The 20,533-nt window shown below is 44.7% G+C and overlaps 1 protein-coding gene across 1 annotated transcript in view; it reads left to right on the plus strand.

The window, feature by feature from the left end:
* Positions 1–2,189: 2,189 nt before the first annotated feature.
* The window catches only part of syne1b (spectrin repeat containing, nuclear envelope 1b), a 137,535-nt gene continuing 119,191 nt past the window's right edge, over positions 2,190–20,533 (plus strand). Inside the window, exons 1-5 of the mRNA XM_045723662.1 lie at positions 2,190–2,610; positions 4,147–4,208; positions 14,345–14,440; positions 14,806–14,889; positions 19,854–19,874. Coding sequence (XP_045579618.1) covers positions 2,532–2,610; positions 4,147–4,208; positions 14,345–14,440; positions 14,806–14,889; positions 19,854–19,874 — 342 coding nt within the window. The 5' untranslated portion in view covers positions 2,190–2,531. The remainder of the gene's footprint in view (positions 2,611–4,146; positions 4,209–14,344; positions 14,441–14,805; positions 14,890–19,853; positions 19,875–20,533) is intronic.

A 20,533-nucleotide genomic window follows, 5' to 3' on the forward strand; every position in this document is an offset into this window, starting at 1 on the left:
ATAAAGACAAGTTAGTGAGTATTGAAGGCACTCAGATGTAAGTTGTCTAGTCACTGCTTTCTGTCCCAGTGCATCTCTCACTCTCCACCGTCAGTCAGACAATATATTGGCTGATTGAGACTTCTCCAGCTGTGTCATAAAGTGGGCGTCGGGGAGAGGGAGACAGGAACTCTATTCAGATTAATTCAGGGAGAAGCTATCAAATACCACTACAATTCAATCAATTCAAACGTTATTGTCCCCTTAGGGAAATTCATTGTGGAATCAGTACTGCTGGATCACAATGTAATGAAATGGATCACAATAATATTAGATAACATGAAATGTGAAAGTTTAATAATAATTGATTAGTCTGAACTTGTGATGCGTGACAGCAATCAAAACAGTCGATATGACCGAAAAGCAGAGGACTCATTTAGAGGTTTACAACAGAAACAATTCATTTAGAGGTTTACAACAGAAACAATTCATTTAGAGGTTTACAACAGAAGCAATTCATTTAGAGGTTTACAACAGAAACAATTAATTTAGAGGTTTACAACAGAAGCAATTCATTTAGAGGTTTACAGTACAATAGAGACAATTCATCCAGATAATCTGCACTTACCCTATCATGCACTGACTCTATGCACACTCACAAGACTGTATATACACACTATATACACACTCACATACACACTACACTGATTTAGAAGTTCACAACAGAGACAATTCATTTACTTGATTGCCTGTGGGGGAATCCCAAGGGGAACCCCAAGGTACTGTATCTACCACAGTAGCCCTGATAGTCAGAGAGCAGGTGGCGGATGCCATCTACCTGCAATGAAATCAACGATTTACTGTTGCCCCATACTGGGGTATTGTAGCATGTTGTTAATAATATTCTGTTGCCCCATGCTGGGGTATTGTAGCATGTTGTTGATGCTATTCTGTTGCCCCATGCTGGGGTATTGTAGCATGTTGTTGATGCTATTCTGTTGCCCCATGCTGGGGCATTATAGCATGTTGTTGATGCTATTCTGTTGCCACATGCTGGGGTATTGTAGCATGTTGTTGATGCTATTCTGTTGCCTCATGCTGGGGTATTGTAGCATGTTGTTAATAATATTCTGTTGACCCATACTGGGGTATTGTAGCATGTTGTTAATAATATTCTGTTGCCCCATACTGGGGTATTGTAGCATGTTGTTAATACTATTCTGTTGCCCCATGCTGGGGTATTGTAGCATGTTGTTGATGCTATTCTGTTGCCCCATGCTGGGGTATTGTAGCATGTTGTTAATAATATTCTGTTGCCCCATGCTGGGGTATTGTAGCATGTTGTTGGTGCTATTCTGTTGCCCCATGCTGGGGTATTGTAGCATGTTGTTAATAATATTCTGTTGCCCCATGCTGGGGTATTGTAGCATGTTGTTGATGCTATTCTGTTGCCCCATACACACACACACACACACATACAAACAAGCACACAAACAAACACACACATACAGTACACAATCACACACACACACCCTTCCAGTACACACACACACACACACACCCTCCTGCACGCACGCACGCACACACACACACACACACACACACACACACACACACACACACACACACACACACACACACACACACACACACACACACACACACACACACACACACACACACACACACACACATGCAGACACACACGCATGCATACTCACACCCTCCCTGCTTAAATGGGGGATAATGCAGCAAAGGCAGCCTGTGACATCACTGCCTCCCTGATTGGTTGAACAGTGCTCCAGGCTAATCCCTCCTGCTCCTGTCTGGAATGGATGCTGCTGCTAGAGGGAGGCGGGGCTACTGGGAGGCAGGGTTACTGGGAGGCAGGGAGGCGGGGCTACTAGGAGGCAGGGAGGCTGGCAGTGTAGAGGAGGCAGGGCTGTGCACACATCACATGCATTACACATGACATCCACACAACACAAGCGTGGCTCCTGTCCTCTGGATCATGGGAGAATAACAGGAAGAGGAGGGAAGGATGGGATGATGGGAAATATCGTAAATATCTGAGGGGTTTCCACTGCCTGCTCTGGTGTGTGTGTGTGTGTGTGTGTGTGTGTGTGTGTGTGTGTGTGTGTGTGTGTGTGTGTGTGTGTGTGTGTGTGTGTGTGTGTGTGTGTGTGTGTATGTGGGGTCGGGGTGTGTGTTAGGGGTGTGTGTGTGTGTGTGTGTGTGTGTGTGTCGGGGAGTAGGAAGGGATTGAGGCTGCGTTCCTGCAGCTAACCCCCAGCAGCTCAGCTCTGTGTTGTCACCGGGAAACAAGCGACCATCCAGGCTGAGGCTGCCCAGATCTGTTCTGCTTCCTGTCTGAAATAAAAGGGAAAGGAACAGCTGTGGTTCCCCCTCTTTCCTCTTTTTCTTTTTCCACTGTGGATGGACTGTCATCCTGTGCTCAGAAAGACAGACAGATGGACAGACAGACAGAGGCTCACAACAAGCTCACAATGTGAAGGGCATAGGGAGGGAGGTGGCGAGCATGTGACTGGAGAATGGCTCACTATAAGGATGTAACTGTCAAAAAGACCTCTTCTCTTAACTTGGTGACGGGATTCTTTCAGTATCTCCGTGGTAAGTAGGCCGGCAGCAGCGTTTTATATAGATAATCGCTGCATTCCGTTCTCTCAGGATTTAGATAGAAAACAACAAGGAAACCTGCCTTGGATTGTGGCTTATATGTAGGTGAACTAGACGCATGAACCAGATGCATGATAGTGTGTTAGTCTGGCCCTGTTCTCCTGCAGCAAGTGACCAGGCAGTATATTTCAAGTGCGAACAAAAAAAAAAAATGGCCACTGTGTGTGTCCAGTGTTGTTCAACCTACCGGCAGACATGTCACTGTATCTATCTATGTCACCCTTCTTTTCTATGACAGCGACAGAAGTTGGATCCACCAAATCAGATGTTTTGTTTTGTGTGAAAGCAGAAATGCATTATGCATGAGACACAGAGTCTGCCTGCAGTTATTATCCCCCTCCATAAAGGGCTTGGTTGGGGGTGACCTGAAAGGCCACGCATGTCGTTATTGGTGGATTGGGCACTGAGCAGTGAGTCTGCAAGAATAGAAATCTCTTCTGATTATGACCTCATAGTGTTATGATGCAAGCAAACTCCTGTCAATATCTATTGCGCGTGATTAGATTCTATGTATATACCGTTTTTAACTGTAAGGCAAATGACAGTATTATTGTGAAGTTTAAGTGCGTCTTTGGTCATTTCTTCACACGTCCTGTTCTTGATCTGTTAGGTCTTGAACTACAATGAGTGTCAAAAACATTAAGAACACCTTCCTAATATTGAGTTGCAACCCCTTTGCCCTCAGAACTGCCTCAATTCATCGGGCATGGACTCTACAAGGTGTCGAAAGTCTTCCATAGGGATGCTGGCCCATGTTGACTCCAATGCTTCCCACAGTTGTGTCAAGTTGGCTGGATGTCCTTTGAGTGGTGGACCATTCTTGATACACACGGGAAACTGTTGAGCGTGAAAAACCCAGCAGCGTTGCAGTTCTTGAACCTGTCTCCCCCCTTCATCTACACCGATTGAAGTGGATTTAACCAATGACATCAATAAGGATCATAGCTTTCACCTGGATTCAGTTAGTTAGTCTATGTCATGAAAAGAGCAGGTGTTCCTAATGTTTTGTCCACTCAGAGTCTAGTTGTGTTGAAGAATTCTCCACTGCATATTTTCCTTTCTTCTTCCCTTCCTCTCTTCCTCCCTTCATCTCTTTCTCCCTTCCTCTCTTCCTCCCTTCATCTGTCCCATAACCCTGCCTACCTTTGACACCGTGAGGTCTGGGGCTGGGGAGATCAGAGGTCTGCTATTGTAATGGACACTACTCACTACTCGATTAAATATTCACATAAATATTGTGAATGCACTTAATTTAACAGGCTACATGAAGCATTGGGAACAGAGAATATACTGTAGTATGAAACAGGGGAGGCAGCAGTGGGCGTAAGCGGACTAAGCGGTGTCTGTGTGACGTCATGACAATGTTCTGTGACATCATGACAATGTTCTGTGACATCATGACAATGTTCTGTGACATCATGACAATGTTCTGTGACATCATGACAATGTTCTGTTCCACTTTTATTACAGATGAGCAAGAAGCAGTACAGAAGAGAACTTTTACTAAATGGATCAATTCCCACTTGACAAAGGTAAGAGGATATGACTTTTATTTTTCTCCTTGTGCTTCTCTCACAACACTTTATAAGACATGTGTAGCCTATGATGGGCCATTATGACACCCACAGCTTCCATTTCGGTATAGGAGCTGAGATTATGAGATCATGTTATTACAACGCTATAATCACTGATATACAACCATTTTATCACTATGGTAATATTTCTATCCTGAATATTAACCTGATCTGGGTGTAATGTCTGTAACTGCCAGTCTTATAGCCTCTCTATGGACAGTGGCATTTCATTTCATGTGTGAACTGAGATCAATCATAATGATTCGGAGAGGCTCCGTTACATTGAATCTGTTTTAATCACTTATAATGTCAGAGGTTTTAGGTACCTTATGTACATATGGAAACTACAGTTTGATTGAGGTCATGGTAGGCTCGTAACATTTGGAGATATATTTTTCATCATTTGTTTGGATTGTGTGACGGTAGTTACTGAGTTGTTTGTGGAATTCAGTATCAGTCCTGTAGAGTTATTTTAATTGTGACAACTGTGCTGAAGATGAGTATATTGGGTTGTCACAACAACATTGGAACCAGTGGGTTGTCACAACAACATGTTGGGTTGTCACAACAACATCTGAACCAGAAGAGACTCAGACAGAAAGAGTAAATATGACTCAGGGCAGAGATCCCTGTGTTGCTCAGTTTCTGAGCATGCCACAGTGGGCCTGCAGTATGTCTTACTGAGTCAATGTGATCCGAACAGTCAAGATGAGGAGAAAGGAATAGCATGGTCTCTGCCAAGAGGTAGAACCATAAAATATACTGCGCGACATCTTGGTCTACCGACAGCCTATTGAACAAACAATCGACCAGTCGACTAAAAGGGGTCAGACCTAATCATCGTCATCATGACTGTGTTCATAATGCGTTACAGATTATGCGCTTAATAGAAAGTGTTAGGGCGTACCATGTTTTCTTGCTGTATATTAAGCAGCCAGGTTTTACTGGCTCAGAAGCTTTAGGTAACACAGCACATTGGGCTGTCTATCTAGAGATTGGTCTTTTGTTCTGTCTGATCAAAGTGTGGATTCAAAACTTTGGAAGTCATGTAGCTGGCCATTAAGTCACTACGGAGGCCTATTCCTCATTATTCATGTTATACACACACTTCACCCCTCTCTCTCTCTCTCTCTCTCTCTCTCTCTCTCTCTCTCTCTCTCTCTCTCTCTCTCTCTCTCTCTCTTTCTCCCTCTCTCTTTCTCTCTCTCCCCCCTCTCTCTCTCTCTCTCTCTCTCTCTCTCTCTCTCTCTCTCTCTCTCTCTCTCTCTCTCTCTCTCTCTCTCACTGTCTCTCTCTCTTTCTCTCTTTCTCCCTCTCTCTCTCTCTCTCTCTCTCTTTCTCCCTCTCTCTCTCTCTCTCTCTCTCTCTCTCTCTCTCTCTCAATTCAATTTCAATTTAAGGGCTTTATTGGCATGGGAAACATATGTTAACATTGCCAAAGCAAGTCTCTCACATTCTGTCTGTCTGTCTGTCTGTCTGTCTGTCTGTCTGTCTGTCTGTCTGTCTGTCTGTCTGTCTGTCTGTCTGTCTGTCTGTCTGTCTGTCTGTCTGTCTGTCTGTCTGTCCGTCCGTCCGTCTCGTCTCGTCCGTCCGTCCGTCCGTCTCCGTCTCGTCCGTCAATCCGTCCGTCCGCCGCCCCGTCCGTCCGTTTCTCTCTCTGTCTCTTTCTCCCTCTCTCTGTCTCTCTCTGTCTCTCTCCCTCCCTTGAATGAGTAGGTGTGTCCCAACCTTTGACTGGTACTGTATATATATTTCTCTCATGTTCTCTCTCTTTCTCTCTCTTCCTCTCTCCCCCCTCCTATCTATCTATCTATCTATCTATCTATCTATCTATCTATCTATCTATCTATCTATCTATCTATCTATCTATCTATCTATCTATCTATCTATCTATCTATCTATCTATCTATCTATCTATCTATCTATCTATCTATCTATCTATCTATCTATCTATCTATCTATCTATCTATCTATCTATCTATCTATCTATCTATCTATCTATCTATCTATCTATCTATCTATCTATCTATCTATCTATCTATCAATTACATTTCAATTTCAATTTATGGGGCTTTATTGGCATGGGAGACATTGCAGTAAATTAATCAAATCAAATCAAATTTATTTTTATATAGCCCTTCGTACATCAGCTGATATCTCAAAGTGCTGTACAGAAACCCAGCCTAAAACCCCAAACAGCAAGCAAAGCATGTGAAAGAAGCACGGTGGCTAGGAAAAACTCCCTAGGAAAAACTCCCTAGAAAGGCCAAAAACCTAGGAAGAAACCTAGAGAGGAACCAGGCTATGAGGGGTGGCCAGTCCTCTTCTGGCTGTGCAGGGTGGATATTATAACAGAACATGGTCAAGATGTTAAAATGTTAAAATGTTCATAAATGACCAGCATGGTCAAATAATAATAATCATAGTAGTTGTCGAGGGTGCAACAAGCACGTCCGGTGAACAGGTCAGGGTTCCATAGCCGCAGGCAGAACAGTTGAAACTGGAGCAGCAGCACGGCCAGGTGGACTGGGGACAGCAAGGAGTCATCATACCAGGTAGTCCTGAGGCATGGTCCTAGGGCTCAGGTCCTCCGAGAGAAAGACAGAAAGAGAGAAAGAGAGAATTAGAGAGAGCATATTTAAATTCACACAGGACACCGGATAAGACAAGAGAAATACTCCAGATGTAACAGACTGACCCTAGCCCCCGACACATAAACTACTGCAGCATAAATACTGGAGGCTGAGACAGGAGGGATCAGAAGACACTGTGGCCCCATCCGATGATACCCCGGACAGTGCCAAACAGGCAGGATATAACCCCACCCACTTTGCCAAAGCACAGCCCCCACACCACTAGAGGGATGTCTCCAACCACCAACTTACCGTCCTAAGACAAGGCCGAGTATAGCCCACAACGATCTCCGCCATGGCACAACCCAAGGGGGGGCGCCAACCCAGACAGGAAGACCACGTCAGTGACTCAACCCACTCAAGTGACGCACCCCTCCCATGGACGGCATGGAAGAACACCAGTAAGCCAGTGACTCAGCCCCTGTAAAAGGGTTAGAGGCAGAGAATCCCAGTGGAAAGAGGGGAACCGGCAAGGCAGAGACAGCAAGGGCGGTTCGTTGCTCCAGCCTTTCCGTTCACCTTCACACTCCTGGGCCAGACTATACTTAATCATAGGACCTACTGAAGAGATAAGTCTTCAGTAAAGACTTAAAGGTTGAGACTGAGTCTGCGTCTCTCACATTGGTAGGCAGACCATTCCATAAAAATGGAGCTCTATAGGAGAAAGCCCTACCTCCAGCCGTTTGCTTAGAAATTCTAGGGACAATTAGGAGGCCTGCGTCTTGTGACCGTAGCGTACGTGTAGGTATGTACGGCAGGACCAAATCGGAAAGATAGGTAGGAGCAAGCCCATGTAATGCTTTGTAGGTTAGCAGTAAAACCTTGAAATCAGCCCTTGCCTTAACAGGAAGCCAGTGTAGGGAGGCTAGCACTGGAGTAATATGATCACATTTTTTGGTTCTAGTCAGGATTCTAGCAGCCGTATTTAGCACTAACTGAAGTTTATTTAGTGCTTTATCCGGGTAGCCGGAAAGTAGAGCATTGCAGTAGTCCAGCCTAGAAGTAACAAAAGCATGGATTAATTTTTCTGCGTCATTTTTGGACAGAAAGTTTCTGATTTTTGCAATGTTACGTAGATGGAAAAAAGCTGTCCTTGAAACAGTCTTGATATGTCCTTCAAATGAGAGATCAGGGTCCAGAGTAACGCCGAGGTCCTTCACAGTTTTATTTGAGACGACTGTACAACCATCCAGATTAATTGTCAGATTCAACAGAAGATCTCTTTGTTTCTTGGGACCTAGAACAAGCATCTCTGTTTTGTCCGAGTTTAAAAGTAGAAAGTTTGCAGCCATCCACTTCTTTATGTCTGAAACACAGGCTTCTAGCGAGGGCAATTTTGGGGCTTCACCATGTTTCATTGAAATGTACAGCTGTGTGTCGTCCGCATAGCAGTGAAATTTAACATTATGTTTTCGAATGACATCCCCAAGAGGTAAAATATATAGTGAAAACAATAGTGGTCCTAAAACGGAACCTTGAGGAACACCGAAATTTACAATTGATTTGTCAGAGGACAAACCATTCACAGAGACAAACTGATATCTTTCCAACAGATAAGATCTAAACCAGGCCAGAACTTGTCCATGTAGACCAATTTGGGTTTCCAATCTCTCCAAAAGAATGTGGTGATCGATGGTATCAAAAGCGGCACTAAGATCTAGGAGCCGAGGACAGATGCAGAGCCTTAATTAACAGTAAACATTACACTCACAAAAGTTCAAAAATAATAAAGACATTTCAAATGTCATATTTGGTCTATATACAGTGTTGTAATGATGTGCAAATAGTTAAAGTACAAAAGGGAAAATAAATACACAGAATATATATAGGTTGTATTTACAATGGTGATTGTTCTTCACTGGTTGCCCTTTTCTTGTGGCAACAGGCCATAAATCTTGCTGCTGTAATAGCACACTGTGGTATTTCACCAAATAGATATGGGAGTTTATCAAAATTTGATTTATTTTCTAATTCTTTGTGGGTCTGTGTAATCTGAGGGAAATATGTCTCTCTAATATGGTCATACATTTGGCAGGAGGTTAGGAAGTGCAGCTCAGTTTCCACCTCATTTTGTGGGCAGTGTGCAGTGTCTTCTCTTGAGAGCCAGGTCTGCCTACGGCAGCCTTAGCAAGGCTATGCTCACTGAGTCCGTACACTGAGTCCGTACATAGTCAAAGCAAAGATTTTCTTAAGTTTGGGTCAGTCACAGTGGTCAGGTATTCTGCCATTAATTTTACCTTTATTTAACTAGGCAAATCAGTTAAGAACAAATTCTTATTTTCAATGACAGCCTAGAAACAGTGGGTTAACTGCCTTGTTCAGGGGCAGAACAACAGATTTTTACCTTGTCAGCTTGGGGATTTCATCTTGAAACCTTCCTGTTACAAGTCCAACACTCTAACCACTAGGCTACCTGCCACCCCATTCTAGTTTGCTCAGTTTTTTTGTAAATTCTTTCCTTTTATCTTTTTGTTTTCTCATGATTTGGTTGGGTCTAATTGTGTTGCTATCCTGAGGCTCTGTGGGGTCTGTTTGTGTTTGTTAACAGAGCCCCAGGACCAGCTTGCTTAAGGGGCTGTTCTCCAGGTTAATTTCTCTGTAGGTGATGGCTTTGTTATAGGTTTGGGAGTCGCTTCCTTTACGGTGGTTGTAGAATATACTCCTCTTTTCTGGATTTTGATAATTAGCGGGTATCGGCGTAATTCTGCTCTGCATGCATTATTTGGTGTTTTATGTTGTAAATGTTTTATGTTTGTCCCATTTTGTGAATTCTTGGTTGGTGAGTGGACACCAGACCTCACAACCATAAAGGGTTCTATAACTGATTTAAGTATTTTTAGCCAGATCCTAACTGGTATGTCAAATTTTATGTTCCTTTTGATGGTATAGAAGGCCGTTCTTGCCTTGTCTCTCAGATCGTTCACAGCTTTGTGGTAGTTACCTGTGGCGCTGATGTTTAGGCTGAGATACAGTATGTATAGTTGTTTGTGTACTCTATGGCAATGGTGTCTAGATGGAATTTGTATTCGTGGTCCTGGCAACTGGACCTTTTTTGGAACACCATTATTTTTGTCTTGCTGATTTACTGTTAGGGCCCAGGACTGACAGAATCTGTGCAGAAGATCTAGGTGCTGCTGTAGGCCCTCCTTGGTTGGGGACAGAAGCACCAGATCATCAGCAAACAGTAGACAATTGACTTCAGATTTGAGTAGGGTAAGGCCGGGTGCTGCAGACTGTTCTAGTGTCCTCGCCAATTCGTTGATATATATGTTGAAGAGGGTGGGGCTTAAGCTGCATCTCTGTCTCACACCCCGGCCCTTTGGAAAGAAATGTGTGTGTTTTTTGCCAATTTCAACTGCACACATGTTGTTTGTGTACATGGATTTTATAATGTTGTGTGTTTTTCCCCCAACACCACTTTCCATCAATTTGTATAGCAGAACCTCATGCCAAATTGAGTCGAAAGCTTTTTTGAAATCAACAAAGCATGAGAAGACTTTGCCTTTGTTTTGGTGTATTTGTTTTTTTGTCAATTAGGGTGTGCAGGGTGAATACGTGGTCTGTCGTACGGTAATTTGGTAAAAAGACAATTTGAAGTTTACTCAGTACATTGTTTTCGCTGAGGAAATGTACGAGTCTGCTGTTAATGATAATGCAGAGGATTTTCCCAAGGTTGCTGTTGACACATATCCCCCGGTAGCTTTTGGGGTCAAATTTGTCTCCACTTTTGTGGATTGGGGTGATCAGTCCTTGGTTCCAAATATTGGGGAAGATGCCAGAGCTGAGGATGATGTTAAAGAGTTTAAGTATAGCCAATTGGGATTTGTGGTCTGTATATTTTATCATTTCATTGAGAATACCATCAACCCCACAGGCCTTTTTGGGTTGGAGGGTTTGTATTTTGTCCTGTAGTTCATTAAATATAATTGGAGAATCCAGTGGGTTCTGGTAGTCTTTAATAGTTGATTCTAAGATTTGTATTTGTTCATATATATGTTTTTGCTGTTTGTTCTTTGTTATAGAGTGTAATGGAAATTATATGATTAAAGGTTTGACTAAATTATTTCACTCAGAAACCCTATAACCTGTTGAAATGTATTGGAAATAAGGCTATAATAATGGGTTAAAAACTATATTCCAATACTGTGTGTGAGTAAGACACTGTAACCACTTCAAAAAATGAGCAGGGCAGAGTTGATAAGACCAGGAGAAGAAGCCTCCTTAAGTTAGGGAGAAAAACAACGGCCTGGGAACAGCTAGGCTGGCAAAAGATAAGGAGACAGGTGGTCTGGGTACTGTGGAAAAATACAGCCGCCTAAAGCTGGGTGGAGTTCTCTACTGGTGTGTGTGTGTGTGTGTGTGTGTGTGTGTGTGTGTGTGTGTGTGTGTGTGTGTGTGTGTGTGTGTGTGTGTGTGTGTGTGTGTGTGTGTGTGTGTGTGTGTGTGTGTGTGTGTGTGTGTGTGTGTGCTAATATAAAAGGCTTTGTACATTATAAGGATTTCAGAGCTCTCATAAATAAACGTTTTGACCCTTGTAGGCTGGGTATCCGTCAGCTTCATTCAACCAGAATCTTATACCCTCTGGGGGTCAGACTGAGTAGTTTAATTGAAGTTCGGTTTAAGAACATTGATAACTTAATTCACGTAACATAGAGCCAAAACGATTGGAGAAGTGGTTTATCCATACATCTCCACTTTGGATAGATAACTCTTCATGTTGTTGTTTGTCTAGAGTTTTCCAATTTTCCCAGAAGTGGTTAGATTCTATGGATTCTTCAATTACATTGAGCTGATTTTTGACGTGCTGTTCCTTCTTTTTCCCTAGTGTATTTCTGTATTGTTTTAGTGATTCACCATAGTGAAGGCGTTTGCTCAGGTTTTCAGGGTCTCTATGTTTTTGGTTGGACAGGTTTCTCAATTTCTTTCTTAGGTTTTTTCATTCTTCATTAAACCATTTCACATTGTTGTTAATTTTCTTAGGTTGTCAGCTTGATATTTTTTTATTTGATAGGGAACCGGAAAGGTCAAATATACTGTTTAGGTTTTCTACTGCCAAGTTTACACCTTCACTATTACATTGAAACCTTTTGTCCAGGCGTGGGTTCTCTCGGTGCAGGTCCTTTGGGAGGGGGTCTTGCAGGTCTGGGAGGGTGTCTGCCCTCCGGGTCTTGTTGGGGGGTGTTGTTATGCTGGTCTGTTTTGTGGGTTTGTTCTGCCTGGATTGTGTGGACTAGCTCCCTGAGCTCCACCATGTCTCTCTCCAGCTCTCTCCAGCTCTCTCTCTCTCTCTCTCTCTCTCTCTTTGTCTCTCTTTGTCTCTCTTTGTCTCTCTCTCTCTCTCGCTCTCTCTCTCCCTCTCTCTCTATTTCTCTCCCTCTCTCTCTCTCTCTCTCTCTCTCTCCCTCTCTCTCTCTATTTCTCTCCCTCTCTCTCTCTCTCTCTCTCTCTCTCTGTACATATATATAGACCTATAGAATAAGCCAAGTCATGATATAGGCCTCTCTCTCCAGTTCAGCCATCTACACCAGGGTTATTTTTATTTGAATCAGCTGTGTAATGCTAGGGCAAAAACTAAAACGTGCACCCAGGGGGCCCCGGGACAGTGTTTGGGAAACCCTGCTCTACTGTAACCTACTGCTACTGTATGATGGATTCAAATCTCAATTCTTATCAGATCATCTGTCAATCAGTTTATCATATCTCATCTAAACCTTTCTCGTCTGATAAGCAATGCCATTCTGAATAGATTACAATAGATCCCCTGGTGGGTGCCTGAAAGATCCCATTTTCAATATTGATTCTGAATGTAACAAAATTCCTATGACATTAGCGAGGATGAATTTATGATGGAAAGTGCTTCTCTTTCAGTTTGAACTTTCACTCTGCAGTCACGCTTTTCCCATAGTGTCCATTTCCTCTCACATTACCAAGCACTCTTCCACTGATTTACTGTTTTATGACAGTGTGTGTGTGTTTGTGCGTGCGTGATAAGTGTGTGCTTGTGTGTCTGTGTGTGTTATGACAGTGAGGAGGGAGCTTGACATGTGACTTTGTTTGTCACTTAAACCCAGGATAGGCTTGATGGTTTACCTTGTGACTCATATAAGTAGAATGACATTCTGGAAATGTGTGCTTCATGTTACCAGTCAAATAGTTGAATTTAATTTCTATATTTTAGTGGTTCTTGTTGTGGTTAGGATACTTGTAGTCACGGAGGAATACTAGCATCTACAAGTCTTTCATTGGATTCTGTCTCTGAAGCAAAGAAAACAGCACAAAAAACAGTGGAGACCTTCATTTTCACATGTGTGTGTGTTGTGTGTGTTGTGTGTGTGTTGTGTGTGTGTGTGTGTGTGTGTGTGTGTGTGTGTGTGTGTGTGTGTGTGTGTGTGTGTGTGTGTGTGTGTGTGTGTGTGTGTGTGTGTGTGTGTGTGTGTGTGCATGCCTGCCTGTTGTGCCCCACACAGTCACAGCCAATTGCATACTGTCATCTTGTCATGCTATGTGTCAAGTTGTGAAACGAAACAGCTCAGCCTTCCAATACAATTCCTACAAAGTGCAGAGCTTAATTAATTAAAACCTTTGATTTCCAGTCAATATTCTTTGATTATTCTGTGTTTCATAAAGTAGATTGCTCTGTCCTCAGTCAGTCAGAATTCCCTCAGCTCTGATAATACATTCGTTGGATACAGTATGTTACATGAAACCACTATGCCCATCTAGGGTTAAATGGACCCATGCTCTGATTTAGCACTGAATCACACCGCCTCAGGAACGGGCACCAAGCCACCTCAGAGGATCTGAGGCACAGGCACCATCTGTAGCTAGCCAGCAAGCTGTTCGATCTGGACCCCAGCCTGTAGCTAGCCAGCAAGCTGTTCGGTCTGGACCCCAGCCTGTAGCTAGCCAGCAAGTTGTTCGGTCTGGACCCCAGCCTGTAGCTAGCCAGCAAGCTGTTCGGTCTGGACCCCAGCCTGTAGCTAGCCAGCAAGCTGTTCGGTCTGGACCCCAGCCTGTAGCTAGCCAGCAAGCTGTTCGGTCTGGACCCCAGCCTGTAGCTAGCCAGCAAGCTGTTGGGTCTGGACCCCAGCCTGTAGCTAGCCAGCAAGCTGTTCGGTCTGGACCCCAGCCTGTAGCTAGCCAGCAAGCTGTTCGGTCTGGACCCCAGCCTGTAGCTAGCCAGCAAGCTGTTCGGTCTGGACCCCAGCCTGTAGCTAGCTAGCTCTCTGCTCTCTTTTCTCCTCAACACAAGGACTGGGGGAGAATGAATGTCTTGTGTTTCTCGGATTTACATATTGAGAGATTATAGGGGATTATAATGGGATAATGAGCCTTTATTAAACTACAGTAGGTCTATAATTTGTAACAGTATACCATTTGCTATGTTCAAACAATGTTCAATGTCTAAGTCTTTTATTCGTTTCTCTGTTGACTTAAGATGTTGTCTCTTCTCTTTCCTAGTGTAAACCACCTCTAGAGGTCACCGACCTTTTCGAGGACATCAAAGATGGGGTGAAACTGTTAGCTCTATTGGAGGTGCTGTCTGGACAGAGACTGGTAAGCACTGCTCTTAATATAAACAGCCTGGCCACTGGATACTTCTGACGGGCTACAGAGTTCAGTTACATTTAATTACCACACTATAGTGTAAAGGGAGGATTCTAAAAATGTACTGTATGAATAAAGGAATTACGAATTCACAGCCAATAATCACACTGTAGTTATGTGTTATACATGCCTATTTGTCAGTCAGTGCTACTCCCTTACATTGCTGGTTGTTGTATACAGTATGTATTTGTGTTGAACTTTCTTGCTGTTTTTAATGTGAGCGCTCTGGTTGGTAAGATTTACATTGTATTTACAGTATTACTTATGGGAAATACACTTGACCTTCACTTGAACCCTCCCTCCTCTCCCCCCAGCCGTGTGAGCAGGGCCGCCAGCTGAAGAGGATCCACTGGGTGTCCAACATCGGCACCGCCCTCAGGTTCCTCGAAGGCAGGAAGGTAAGCACACCCTCAGAGTGACAACTAAGTCGTTTTCTGAAGTATTTTGTCATAGCTTGAGTTTAACATATAAACCAAAGTGCTTCTTAGCAATGTCACTAATAACTTTAGGACAAGGCTTGTGAAAAGTAGATGTACCTTTATTTAATGCTACAGTAACAGTTTGAATATGAACTATCGTTTGATAGTGTTTAGGAACATAAATACAGTGCAGTGAAAAAGTATTTGCCCCTTTTCTGATTTTGTATATTGTTGCATATTTTTGATACTGAATGTTATCAGATCTTCAACCAAAACCTAATATTAGATTAAGGAAACCTGAGTTTAGATTTATTAGGATCCCCATTAGCCGACGCCAATGGCAACAGCTAGTCTTATTGGGGTCCGATATATAGCGAAAAATACATTACAGACAAAAGACTTTACAATTTACATACATTTAAAAACATGAAAATGTAGGGTGTGTATGCATCTATTAGTTACACATACATGTCAGTACATACACACAGCAAGTAGGTCACATTTTACAAATAACTACAACAAAAAATACTTATTTGATGTATTTAATTAACAAGGTATACAACACCCAATGCCCATGTGTGAAAAAGTAATTCCCCTTGCACTCAACAACTGGTTGTGACACCTTTAGCTGCAATGACTGCAACCAAACTGCTTCCTGTAGTTGTTGATCAGTCTCTCACATCTCTGTGGAGGAATTTTGGCCCACTCTTCCATGTAGAGCAGCTTTAACTCAGCAGGATTTGTGGGTTTTCAAGCATGAACTGCTCCTTTCAAATCCTGCCACTACATCTCAATTGGGATTAGGTCTGGACTTTGACTAGGTCATTGCAAAACCTCAAATGTGTTACTTTTAAGCCATTTTCATGTAGACTTAATTGTGTGTTTTGGATCATTGTCTTGCTGCATGACCCAGATGCACTTCAGCTTCAGCTCACAGACAGATGGCCTCCTGTAGAATTCTCTGATAGAGAACAGAATTCATGGTTCCTGTGTGTAGGGAGACTGGGCAAGGGGAGGAGACGGCAGGACTTAGAAAACCAATCCACAACGACCAGGATCGTGGTGTTGCCCTGTGAGGGAGGAAGATCCGTCAGGAAGTTCACCGACAGGTGCGACCATGGCCGTTGTGGAACGGGTAGGGGTTGTAACTTCACACTGGGCAGGTGCCTGGGAGCCTTGCACTGGGCGCACCCCGAGCGGGAGGAAACATAAACCCTCACGTCCATGGCCAAGGTGGACCACCAGTACTTCCCACTAAGGCAACGCACCGTCCGACCGATGCCAGGATGACCAGAGGAGGGTGATGTGTGGGCACAATAGATCAGACGGTCGCGGACAGCAGACGGAACGTACAGACGCCCAGCTGGACACTGAGGGGGAGCGGGCTCTGTGCGTAACGCCCGCTCGATGTCCACGTCCAGCTCCCACACCACCAGTGCCACTAGGCAAGAGGCCGGAAGTATGGGAGTGTGATCCATGGACCACTCCTCTGTGTCATACATCCGGGACAGTGCGTCTGCCTTAGCGTTCTGGGAACCTGGTCTGTAGAACAGAGTGAAAACAAAATGGGTCCGGATGTACTCCAGATTGCGGTGGTCAGTCCAGATGAGGAAAGGGTGTTTAGCCCCCTCAAGCACGGCTCCTATCCCAGCTTCGGACACGTCCACCTCCACTATGAACGCCAAAGAGGGATCCGGATGAGCCAGCATGGGAGCCAAGGTAAACAGAGCCTTCAGGTGACCAAAAGCCCTGTCCGCCTCAGCCGACCACTGCAGTCACACCGGTCCCCCCCTTCAGCAGTGAGGTAATGGGAGCCGCTACCTGACCAAAACCCCGGATAAACCTCCGGTAGTAGTTGGCAAACCCTAGAAACTGCTGCACTTCCTTTACCGTGGTGGGAGTCGGCCAATTACGCACGGCTGAAATGCAGTCACTCTCCATCTCCACCCCTGAAGTGGAAATGCGGTACCCTAGGAAGGAGACGGACTGTTGGAAGAACAGACATTTCTCAGCCTTGACGTACAGGTCATGCTTCAACAGGCGACCAAGCACCCTGCACAGCAGGGACACATGCTCGGCGCGTGTAGCGGAGTATATCAGAATGTCGTCGATATACACCACTACACCCTGCCCATGCAGGTCCCGGAAAATCTCGTCAACAAAATCCTGGAAGACTGATGGAGCATTCATCAACCCATACGGCATGACTAAGGTACTCATAGTGCCCTGAGGTGGTACTAAATGCCGTCTTCCACTCGTCCGCTCCTGAGATCCAATTTTATGAAGAAGCGCGCCCGTGCATTGACTCGATCGCACTGGCAATGAGAGGCAGCGGGTAGCTGTACCTCACTGTGATCTGATTGATACTCCGATAGTTAATACATGGGCGCAGACCTCCATCCTACTTCTTCACAAGAAAGAAACTCGAAGAGGCAGGTGAAGTGGAGGGCCGAATGTATCCCTGCCCCAGGGATTCGGAGACATATGTTTCTATAGCCGCCATCTCCTCCTGTGACAGAGGATACACGTGACTCCTGGGAAGTGCTGCGTCTACAAGGACATTTATCGCACAATCCCCCCGTCGATGGGGTGGTAATTGAGTCGCCTTCTTCTTACAGAAGGCGAGAGCCAAATCGGCATATTCTGAGGGGATGCGCACGGTGGAGACCTGGTCTGGACTTTCCACCATAGTCGCACCAATGGAAACTCCCACACACCTCCCTGAGCACTCTTGTGACCACCCCTTGAGAGCCCTCTGTTGCCACGAAATAGCGGGGTCATGACAGGCCAACCAGGGTAGGCCCAGCACCATGGGAAATGCAGGAGAATCAGTAAGGAAAAGACTGATTCTCTCCTTGTGACCCTCCTGCGTAACCATGTCAAGTGGAGCGGTGGCCTCCCTAACCAGCCCTGACCCTAATAGTCGACTATCTAGGGCGTGCACAGGGAAGGGCATATCTACAGAAACAAGGGGGATCCCTAAACTATGAGCAAATGAACGGTCAATAAAATTCCCAGCTGCGCCTGAATCTACGAGCGCCTTATGCTGGGAATGCAGGGAAAACTCATGAAATTGAATTAACACATACTTGTGAGCAACAGGTGGCTCTGGGTGAGCCTGGTGCCAACTCACCTGGGGTGACACGATAGTGCCCTGCCTGCTGCCTCGACTCCCTGAGGAACCCCCCCAGCACCGACCAGCAGTGTTCCCTCTGCGGCCACAGATGGTGCAGGGAATGGCCCCTCCTCCGGTTGCCCTAAGTGCAGCACCTCCCAGCTCCATGGGTGTCGGAGCGGAGGTGCTGGGTGATGGAACTGACAGGTCCCGATCCGGACGTCCGCGGGCAGTCAGCAGGTTGTCCAGCCGGATGGGCAGGTCCACCAGCTGGTCCAACATGAGGATGGTGTCTCGGCAGGCCACCTCCCGATGGACGTCCTCGCGCAGACTATACCGGTAGTGATCAATCAGGGCCCTGTCATTCCATCCCACGCTGGTGGCCTGGGTCTGGAAGTCCAATGCAAAATCCTGAGCGCTCCGCTTCCCCTGCCTCAGGTGGAACAGTCGTTCACCCGCCGCTTCACCCTCAGGCGGGTGGTCGAAAACTGCCCGAAAGCGGCGGGTGAACTCTGCGTAATGGTCCGACGCCACGTCTCCTTCAGTCCATACGCCGTTTGCCCACTCCAGGGCTTTGCCTGAGAGGCAGGAGACGAGGGCGGACATGCTCTCACGTTCCAAAGGAGCCAGGTGGACGGTCGCCAGTTAGAGCTCCGGCTGTAGTTGGAATCCTTGGCATCCGGCAGCCGTCCCATCATACTCCCTCGGGAGCGCGAGCCGAATCCCGCTGGGACTGGGTGAAGGAGGGGTGGACAGTGGGGTTGACGGTAGTTGGGCTGGTGGAGGCACTGAAAATCCTCCTCCTCTCTTCCAACGATCCATCGTCTACAGCACGTGATCCATGGCGGTTCCCAGACGTTGCAACATGGTCGCATGCTGCTGGTTGTACTCTTCTACAGCCACAGGGAAGGCGTCTGCTCCTGCTGACTCCATTCGTTCAGGTGAGTTATTCTGTTAAGAGGTCTGTGTGTAACTTGTGTCGAGGAGTCAGGCGCAGGACAGCAGATATGAGTAACAAACATAATTTACTCAAAAATAGGCAAATACAATACAAATAAGCAAGCCCACAATAATGGACCGTATAACATACAAACAATTACTCACAAACAAACACGGGGGAACAGAGGGTTAAATAATGAACAAGTAATTGGCGAATTGAAACCTGGTGTGTAAGACTAAGACAAAACAAATGGAAAATGAAAAGTGGATCGGCGATGGCTAGAAGGCCGGTGACGTCGACCGTCGAACGTCGCCCGAACAAGGAGCGGGACCGACTTCGGCGGAAGTCGTGACAGTAACTGCTTTATATAAAAGTTCCATGTATATAAAATGTGTATGCAAAATGTGTATGCATTTTGTATATGTAAAATGTATTTGGAAAATGTATATGTAGCATAAAAGCTGTAAGAAAACAAAATATATATTTGTCCTCCGAAGAGGGGGGGTTAATAAAAAAAATTGAAAGAAAATAAAAGTCTTGATGATCATCCAGGTGCTTCCAGGTGCTTTTTGGCAAACTTGAGTCACCTTTTTGGACGAGATGGGTCCCATTATATCTGGCGAAAAAAACAAACTCAGGTTCCCTTAATCTAATATTAGGTTTTGGTTGAAGATCTGATAACATTCAGTATCAAAAATATGCAAAAATAGAGAAAATCAGAAAGGGGGCATCTACTTTTTCACGGCACTATAGATAAATGAAGGCTCTGCATGAAGAGATGATTCTATGCAAGGCCCTATGGATGGAACATCCTGTCTCAGTTTGTATTTCTTTGTGGCATATCTCTTATTGTAACCCTCTCTCACCATGCCTGACCTCTGACCTCAGTCTGTGTACCGAGGATCCCCGGTCAGTGGCTGCCTGTAAAACACACATATACTCTATGCATTCCTCTTGTTTGATGCACGGTGTATATTCCTAGATATTCTTTGGTTGAGCCATTCTTTTCCTCATAGTGCATCTTGATTACTGTTGTGCCACCAACCAGTTGCTTTAAAACTTTCATGCATTTTGTATGTATTTTGACTCAAACTTTGGAGTCAAATCTTTCTTTCCTTCCTTCTTCTTCTTCCAACCTTTGTGAAATAGTAGTAAAAAAAAGAAGGAAAAAGGAGAAAATAGTTCAATGCCGATTCAAAGTTTGTTGTGATGATATTCAATACATTGGCTTTATTGTTACTGTCCTGTTAAATTGAGCATGCAGCCAGAACGTGTCAGTGTTTTTAACTTTGTTTCCATTGAACATGGCATACAAATAAAGGCATTTTAATTCATTATATGAAGCTTGCCTTGGTCCTCCTTTCTTTTTGATGAGTAGGGTACATCTTTAATTTTCCTCAGTTGAGCTTAGCTGTTTCTGCCTCACATGGTTCTGCTCTATAAATGCCTAATATCAGATTGTTATTTGGGTTGTTAATTGGATTCGTTCTGACATTCTTGATTTCTTGTTTCTAGTTTTTTATTATTTAATATTTGTGTACTTGTTTGGCATTTTACTGCACTTTTAG

This window comes from Salmo salar, chromosome ssa09, assembly GCF_905237065.1.
Source record: "Salmo salar chromosome ssa09, Ssal_v3.1, whole genome shotgun sequence".
Taxonomy (NCBI): domain Eukaryota; kingdom Metazoa; phylum Chordata; class Actinopteri; order Salmoniformes; family Salmonidae; genus Salmo; species Salmo salar.